The sequence below is a fragment of the Panicum virgatum genome, chromosome 5K, assembly GCF_016808335.1.
Source record: "Panicum virgatum strain AP13 chromosome 5K, P.virgatum_v5, whole genome shotgun sequence".
Classification (NCBI taxonomy): Eukaryota; Viridiplantae; Streptophyta; class Magnoliopsida; order Poales; family Poaceae; genus Panicum; species Panicum virgatum.
The window spans coordinates 51,150,137-51,158,857 of NC_053140.1; the positions used below are offsets into that span (position 1 = coordinate 51,150,137).

Below are 8,721 nucleotides of genomic sequence, written 5' to 3' on the forward strand. Positions count from 1 at the left end.
GGAAAAAGCAAGCCTAGATGAGCTGAACACAGGCTGGCGGGGAGATTGAGTAACCCATTACGATGATTTATCCCTAATCGCCTCGGGCGCAGCAGGAATATTTGGATTTTGCATATATGCGTATACAATGATGACATGATGATACGGCGATGGGGGTGGGATATGCTTGTGCCGAACACGCAAGGGCCCGTGTTTAGGCACGGAAAATCGCACGGCGGTGTGCTGAAACTGAAACAAGCGACCTCTGCTAAACAACGAATTGAGGAAAGCATGTGGGTGGCTTTCCGACCCATTGGATTTGTCTTTTGTTTTTCCTGTCTCATCAGAGAGAGAGAGACTAGAGAGGTCGGGAGAAAGGGCTGACGCAGAAGATGGGCCGATTCGGTGCGGGCCGATTCGGTGCGGGCTCAAACAGGCAGCAGTTCAAGCAGAGAATTTGAGCAAATGGCATCGGGGCTCCATTAATTTTCTGTCGAAAGCCATTGGGCTGTTGGGCTGCCGTCTGCCCGGGCCGTGTAGTTTGCAGTTCGAGCAGAGAATTTGGACAAAATTCTTCGAACAAAAGCAACGTCAGCTCAGCTGTCATATTACCTGGTCAGTGGCCAATTGGCCATCGCGCGAACGAGAACAAGTCTTCAGACACCTCACCAAATAATGGAGGATCAAGTTGAAGAACAAAACAGGTGACTTTTTTTTCCCTTACATCCTAGCTAGTAGTACAATCGAACTTCTTTTTCGGCGGCAAGGAATAATGCATCCAGTCCAGCCTCACGGCGAAGTCAATCCTCCAGCCACCCCAAATAGGATACGGCAAGTGCATCCTGGTTGTGGTTGGCTCCCACGCTGCCGCCGCCACGAGCCGATCGGATCCACCACACCAACCAACCCCAAATCGCCGCTCTTGCCTTGGCTTGGCTTCTAGTCAACGTACGCGGCGCAGGTCTCCCTGATCTCCCCGCTGTCGCCCGTGAGCACCTCGAGGCGGCCCATGTTGGTCATGGCGGCCGCGTAGTCGGCGAAGAACTCGTCGGGCGACGCCGCGGCGGCCATCCGCTCCACGTACCCCCGGGTCCACCGGTCGTCCATGAGCGCCTGGTCCGAGAGGAGGAGCCCCTTGTCGCCGCGCACGCGGCGGTAGTAGCTCAGGTCGAACTCGTAGGGGCTGGTCGGGTCCAGCGCCACCGCGGTCGCGTCGTCCTCGAGTCCCGGCTCGCACGCCTCCCGCAGGCACGCCGCGTACGCCTTGTCCAGCGACGGGTCCTGCACCCCCTTCCCGCTGAAGTTGTAGAGCCGGGACGACGCGAACGTCGAGCACTGCGCGCTGCCGATCGTGTGGCTCCCTGCGTGCAAAGGCAAGTCGACGGGCAGGATTCATCGATCGATCAGTTGCATAGCTCTTGCACTTCTAGTCTAATTGGAGATTAGCTAGTTGCTCTTGCGCACTACTGTTAGTTTCATTTCAAGTAATTCGCTTACCTGATAGGACGACGAGGTCCTTCCAGCCCAAGCCCTTGACGCTGAAGTAGGTCTTGAGGTCGACGATGTTGGAGAAGGGGGGCGGGAGGTCGTTGTCGGCGTCGAACTTGGCGGAAACCGTGCCGTCCCGGCGCCCGGTCTCGACGGCGTAGCGCGGCCCGTTGCTCTGCGCGCGGCAACAAGGCAATGGCGCAAAGCAAGCTTTGTCAACATTGATCGAAGGAAAGCAAGCAAGGGGATGGATGGCGCTTTATTACCAGGTACACGGCGTCCCGGGCGGCCAAGATGATGATGTCGGCGCACGACACGGTGAGCGGGCACGCCGCCTCCACCTTGGCCTTGATCTGCTCGATCTCGTCGTAGCCGCGGAGGCCGTAGCTCGCGTCGGAGTCCTGCTCCCCCTTGTTGCTCCGCGATTCGAGCATGATGGACGCGTCGCACCCCTGCACGTGACCGCATCCAGGAAGAAATTAAACCCGCGTCATCGTCAACAACCGCGGCGCGCCGATCACCACCCGCCGTGTTTCTCATTCCGTGCACGCGACGGCCGGGACACGCACGGCACGAACACGGTCGAGGAGCACGGGAGCGCGAGGGAATGAACTGATGATCAGCTGAAGCTAGGGGAAGGAGGAGCAAAGATCGGCGCACCCTGACGAGGCAGTCGTGGAACATGAACCGCAGCAGCGCCGGCCCGAGGGTCCGGTCCTTCTCGACGATGGCGCGCATCTCGGCGAGCACCAGGTCCTCCACCCCCGGGCACGACTCGTTGTAGAACCCGATGGCGAGCCCGGCGACCGGGAGCCCCGGCAGCGCGCCCACCGCGGGGTCCGCGAGGCCCGGCCGGCAGCTCGCCGCGACGGCCACCACCGCCGCCGCCAGCAGCTGCAGCTTCAATGCCATCGGCAACCGGAGCCGCGCGCCGCCGGACCACCGGGAATCGAATCCAGTCGCCGCCGGCGCGGCGTCGCTTATGACTTACGGAAGCAGCAGCGCAAGAAGCGTTGAAACCATCCTATCGCGCGCCAGGAACTCGATGGGGATCGCGAGAGGTCGACCGATTGGACGCCGGGCTGGGTAGAACTGGACCGAGTATAAAATTGCCGGGATCCGCCAGCTCTCCGTGAAGTCTCCGCTGAAGAAAGCGAGGCGGCGAGGCCGTAGCGGTAGGTGGGCCGGCCGTCGCTTTCGGGGATCTCAGAGTACGCGAGTTGGTTAAAGACCGAGAGGCGGGCTGGCCGGGAATCGATCGAGGCGGGGCGGTGCGATGGAATGTTGGTGGAGGCTACGCGGAAAGGGGAGGGAGAAGAAAAGCGCCGCAGCCGTGTCACACGGGGCCGCCGGCAGGAGCGCGGGAGGGCGCGAGCAATGTACGCGGAGGAGGGGCCGGCGGCGGGCCCGGCCTCGCCGTCGTGCGGCGTGGCGTTTGTGACGGTCAACGGATTCTTTTAGCCGACGAGCACGATGCCTGTCCACGTTCACATCGGAGAATGGAGATGGTCCTCCTCGTTGGCTGGCTGTTACAGCAAGAGGCCGGGAGGCCCGGGACTGTCGACATGAAGGCTGGACGCCGACGCCGAGGCTCTGATGTTAAGCACCGAGACTCGAAGCTTCTCAGGAAAAGGAAAGAGTCGGTAAGGGCGAGGAGGAGCAGCAGCAGGAGCAGGGCAGACTTGAGCTCGACATGGTTCATGGTTGGCTGCTCAGTGCTCGGCTGACCAAGGAGCAAGGTTAACCTAACCGGTGGGAACCGGTCTACCGGTCAAACCGGTCCGGTCCGGTTCCGGTTCCGGCCGGTACCCAACCGGCCAAAATTTAAATTTTAAATTTAAATTCAAAAAATGAAAAATTCCCAAAAAATTCCTAAAAATACTTCAAGGTGTGATGAATCTAATAGTGTCAAATTTTCTCAAAAATTCATTCATTTAGTATAGTTTGTGGGAATTTAAAGTTAAATCAAAAAAGAAAAAGAAAAAAATGGGCCGGCCCATGAAGGCCCACCGATCAAACAGGTCAAACCGGCCGGTAAACCGGTCAAACCGGTCGGTAAACCGGTAAAACCGGCCGGTAAACCGGTTGCACGGGAGCGTTTGAATTTCAAACCGGTCAAACCGACCTGTAAACCGGTAAAACCGGCCGGTAAACCGGTCGGAACCGGTTGCACGGGAAAATTTGAATTTATTTGAATTTGGATTTGAATTCAACCGGTTTCCACCGGTTACCGGCCTAACCGGTCTGGTAAACCGGTACCGGAGGGCGGCGGTAACCGGTTTCCGGTTGGGAAATAAAACCCTGCCAAGGAGTGGCTGACGGACGAGCGCTGGGCGGACCTGTGCTTGTGGAAGCCGGGTGTACCTTTCTTGGTGAACTACTAGTCTACCTGCCGGGTGATATCTGGCGACGCATACCGTGCCTGCTCAAAGGTCAAAAGTGAGTATTGCGTTTGACAGGACAGAATGGTAAAACTAGACAGATATGCCAAGTGAAGGCTCCTTAAACTAAAGGATGTTGTCGACCGAACCAGGCCGGCAACCAGCAGTAGCTATTGGCCTTTGGTTTATATGTGTTAGTTTCTAGTATGAATATATTTTTTTGTATGTATGAGTACTAAATGGAGTTTATTTGCAAAATTTTTATAGGAATGGATATAATTTTTCGCGACGAATCTAATGACGGTAATTAATTAATGATTGGCTACAGTGATGCTACAGTAACCGTCCTCTAATCACGCGGTCAAAAACCTCATTAGATTCCTCATGGTTCCTAGCACAGGGTTGTGGAGTTAATTTTGCAAACTGTTTTTATTTTATATATTTAAATAATGATCAAAATTGCTACAATTTGTAGTATAGCACAGACCAAACAGGACATTGCTAGGTGATTGGGAGCGACGCGAGGCCTGACCATTGTTATTTTCGGCTCATATATTCCCTAGTCATGTTCCAACCACCCCTGTTTGTCGCCACAATGTCGCCGTGCCTGATGACCACTTGCACCGCCAGCGACACTGCAGATAGACACGTCGGATAGGGACACGGGATAAGAATGCATCCTATCACTGTCTGGTGTTTGCCCAGGTTCTACTTTTGCACGCGATGTCAGTCCAATTAACTATTTACCATTATCTTAGTAACTAATCAATCTTCGTGTGTACTCCCATATCCCAGTATTACCATACCTATATAGCATAATTTTCTTGCAGTAAACCTTGCATATAAACCACTTGGTAAATATAATCTTTGCTCCCACAAAATACTGTAGAGATCGGTTTAGGAACTTTCAATAATCCAAACCACACTGCTATCGATATCTCTGGACAACGACACTAAAAGGAAGAAAAAGGTTGAAAAAACATATCAACTTTTATTAGAGATGAAGAAAGATTACCTAAAAGAAGCAAGCACCAAGCATGATCTATGTCACACTTAAAGGAAATACTCCCTCCATTCCAAATTATAGGTCGTTTGATTTTCTTTAACACCAAATTTGATCACTCATTTTATTCAAAAAATTAATATAAACATTGTCGTGGGATTTTTAGGGTACCCACAGTCGGGTGGCGGAGCGCACCCGCCTATTCCAGATGAGGGAGGACTCGGGGAAGTACTAGGCGGTTAGGCTAATCTAGCACGGAGGCAAGCACACATGAACTCACGATCTAGAGTGGTTCGGGCCGCCGGAGCGTAATACCCTACATCCACTGGGAGAAGTATTGTTCTTGGTTGTGTATGAACCTATCCTCTGCCGGGCCTTGGCCTTTTTCCAGCCTGAGCCCCCTTCTAGCGGGCGCCCCTCCTTTTATAGATCAAGGGGTGTGGATACATTGGTCGTTGAGGCCCCGACAAGTGGGCCCAACGTGACTGAGTAGCTTACTGCCAGAGTACTTAAATGGCTACAGTAGTTGTGAATGTTTTCTCCGATATGCTTCCATGCCCTGCTGGCGCTCTGACTCAGGGAGGTCTTCTCTTGTCCCGTCAGCAAGGTGCCCGTTGGGGAAACGCAGCTTGCGGCGTGGCCTATTGAGGCTATTATTTAGGCGTCATAATGGGTGAAGCCGAGCCGTCGTGTCCATCTGTCATGGCAGACTGACAGGCGCGGCGTGGACGGCACCAGCGGCTCCACCACACGTCTTGGTAATACGCGATCAATAGTGTTCCCTGGTCAAAGAATCGCCTCGGCTTATGCTATATCAATGCGGACGTTCACCTACCGCAATGAATGCAGTGGTAGGTGAACCTTAGTATGGAGACCAAGCGGCCTTACATACGTGTCTGTGCTTGCAGACACGTGGCAGCTCCGGACCCCCCCGAGGCGGGGTGTCAATCCCTTCCCTTAGTGAGGGGTCCGGTTACTATACCGGGGGTCCGGGACCCCATGGGGGGTCCGGGACTCCGCGGGGGTCCAGACCTCCACGGGAGGTCCGGAGCCCCCGGCTGTTCGGGCTGAGCGCCCGCTTCTTCCGGAACACGTGGTGCTCCCAGACCTTTCCCAGCCGGGGGATGGGTCCGGGACCGTTGTCGGGTGAACAGGGCTCCGGACTGCAGGGGTCCGGCTATTTAGACGTAGTCAAGGATAACCACAAGGCTCTTGCCTAGACACAGCAAGAGGGGGTACCCCAGTTCTGGGGTACCGACAGTGGCCCCCGGGCCCACCTCAGGAGAGGTACGAACCCGCGGGTGGGGCCTACTATCGTGATGTGCTTCCACGCAAACTTGATTGCGTCGGTGTGCTTATGCAGAGAGCGGGCGCTACGGACCCCTGAGGCCGGTACACCGGTTGCCAGGTTCAGGTACTAGAGCGCTCTCCACAGGGCGACGAAGGTGTAGGCTTAGGGTACGGAACCAAGCTAAGCGGCTACACAGACCTCGGATCGCCCAGGGAGCGAGCACCACTTCCCGGACCCGGCTCTTGGAGACCGTGGCGAGCGGTCTCCGCCGGAGCGGGCCACCGGAGTGGACTTGAGTCGACCGTGGCGAGCGGTCTCCGCCGAAGCGGGCCACCGGAGTGGACTTGAGACGACCGTGGCGAGCGGTCTCCGCCGGAGCGGGCCACCGGAGTGGACTTGAGACGACCGTGGCGAGCGGTCTCCGCCGGAGCGGGCCACCGGAGTGGACTTGAGACGACCGTGGCGAGCGGTCTCCGCCGGAGCGGGCCACCGGAGTGGACTTGAGACGACCGTGGCGAGCGGTCTCCGCCGGAGCGGGCCACCGGAGTGGACTTGAGACGACCGTGGCGAGCGGTCTCCGCCGGAGCGGGCCACCGGAGTGGACTTGAGACGACCGTGGCGAGCGGTCTCCGCCGGAGCGGGCCACCGGAGTGGACTTGAGACGACCGTGGCGAGCGGTCTCCGCCGGAGCGGGCCACCGGAGTGGACTTGAGACGACCGTGGCGAGCCGATGAAATATGTCACCGGTCCTCATAGTAAGGTGCGAGGAACCAAGCCTTATACTAAAAGGGAGCCCGGGACCTCTAAAGACAGCAGTCTCGGATACTAGAGTACTTGTAACAGTGTAGTGAAGTACGTAAACTTAGGGTAAATTACCAAGCTAAGCTACGCGGAGCTTCCCTACCCCAGGATACGAATACTACTTCTCCGGAGCAGGTCCTTAGGGGTCTGAACTGCCTTCCAGCTAGAAGGGGTGTCCCTACCTGGCCACAAGCCGGCAACTTAACTTGGATTGTTAGCAATAAAAGGAAAATTCTGCTTAAGAGGAAAGAATAGTTAAACCAAGCCGAATAAATGTAATCAAGGTGGAGCCTAGATAAAACTGAGAAAGAAAATCCCCTTTATTATTGTGGTTGTCATGGTATACATCAGAGGTCGGGATTACGAGGTCGGACCTCTACCGCTCCGGACCGTTTTTTGCCTGTTTGTGTGATAGGGCCAGAGGTCGGGTTTACAAGGTCGGACCTTGACCGCTCTGGACTCACACGTAGGCGCCACGTTATTACAAAGGAGGAATTTTCTTAGTTTTATCTTAGGAGTAACCTTCGGCTGCATCCTATACAGCATGTCCTTCTCTGATTGGAAGTGGTACCGCTGCTCCTGGATTCTTCATAGTCGTCGGAGGTGAAGGCGCCCCGGATGTGCCTGAACTGCATCATCCAGCATCACCTCGGGAGCTCGGGGGACCATTCCTTGCCTAAGAGCTGTCATATGCTTAGGTAGCATGAGACAAATTCTTTGGCTTTGAATGGGAGAGGCCCCCTGCCGTCGTCGTCTGCCACCGAGAGCCAGCCCGCCTGCCGCTTGCTGCGGCAGAACCTGGTCTTCCGCCCTGGCGCAGTAGGAGAATGGGTACTCGTATGGACAAGCACGGGGCGTGGAGAAGGGCGGTCGTTCGCCGGCTTGTCCTTGGTGCTAACGCCAGGGGCCCCCGCGCCTGGTGGCGGGGTCCTGTCTGCGGCAGCACCAAGCACCTCGGGTGGTGTCGGAGACGACACGACGACACAGCCAACTTCCTCCGGGATGGCCGTTGGCTCCAGGCTCCATGTTGAGAGAAAGCCTTGAGCCGACGCCATGCCACCGCAGAGGAAGCGTGGCCGTTGCTTGAGAGAAAACCTTGAGCCGACACTGGGATGGCGCGGGGCGACACGCAACAGGCGCCGCTGCCGTGCACCGCCGCACCGAGGGCGCTGGTGCCTCAGCGTAGTGACATGCGGCGTAGGTGCCACCATTCCTCTCTTCATCTTCTCGCTGCTGTCGCAGAGGATGAGCTCAGCCTCGAAAGTTTGGAGATCTAGCCAACGCCTGCAACTTCCCCACGGACGGCGCCAAATGTCGTGGGATTTTTAGGGTACCCACAGCCGAGTGGCGGAGCGCACCCGCCTATTCCCGATGAGGGAGGACTCGGGGAAGTACTAGGCAGTTAGGCTAATCTAGCACGGAGGCAAGCACACATGAACTCACGATCTAGAGTGGTTCGGGCCGCCGGAGCGTAATACCCTACATCCACTGGGAAAAGTATTGTTCTTGGTTGTGTATGAACCTATCCTCTGCCGGGCCTTGGTCTTTTTCCAGCCTGAGCCCCCTTCTAGCGGGCGCCCCCCCTTTTATAGATCAAGGAGTGTGGATACATTGGTCGTTGAGGCCTCGACAAGTGGGCCCAACGTGACTGAGTAGCATACTGCCAGAGTACTTAAATGGCTACAGTAGTTGTGAATCTTTTCTCCGATATGCTTCCATGCCCTGCTGGCGCTCTGACTCAGGGAGGTCTTCTCTTGTCCCGTCAGCAAGGTGCCCGT

The 8,721-nt window shown here is 56.2% G+C and overlaps 1 protein-coding gene across 1 annotated transcript; it reads right to left on the reverse strand.

The window, feature by feature from the left end:
- Positions 1-556: 556 nt before the first annotated feature.
- On the reverse strand, positions 557-2,753 carry LOC120708310 (peroxidase 27-like). The gene is made up of 4 exons (XM_039993514.1): positions 2,128-2,753; positions 1,734-1,919; positions 1,477-1,642; positions 557-1,340 (listed from the first exon to the last, which is right to left on the reverse strand). Exons 1-4 carry the CDS (start codon positions 2,377-2,379, stop codon positions 919-921), a joined length of 1,026 nt encoding a protein of 341 aa, XP_039849448.1. The 5' UTR covers positions 2,380-2,753; the 3' UTR covers positions 557-918.
- Positions 2,754-8,721: the final 5,968 nt, after the last annotated feature.

What these genes read in the sequence shown, in the direction of transcription:
- LOC120708310 (XM_039993514.1), bottom strand. Translation starts at nt 2,379, where the DNA reads ATGGCATTGAAGCTGCAGCTGCTGGCGGCGGCGGTGGTGGCCGTCGCG. An exon ending in TCCACGACTGCCTCGTCAGG is followed by an intron (nt 1,920 to 2,127) that starts GTGCGCCGATCT and finishes GGTCACGTGCAG; the next exon opens with GGGTGCGACGCGTCCATCAT. An exon ending in CCCGGGACGCCGTGTACCTG is followed by an intron (nt 1,643 to 1,733) that starts GTAATAAAGCGC and finishes TGCCGCGCGCAG; the next exon opens with AGCAACGGGCCGCGCTACGC.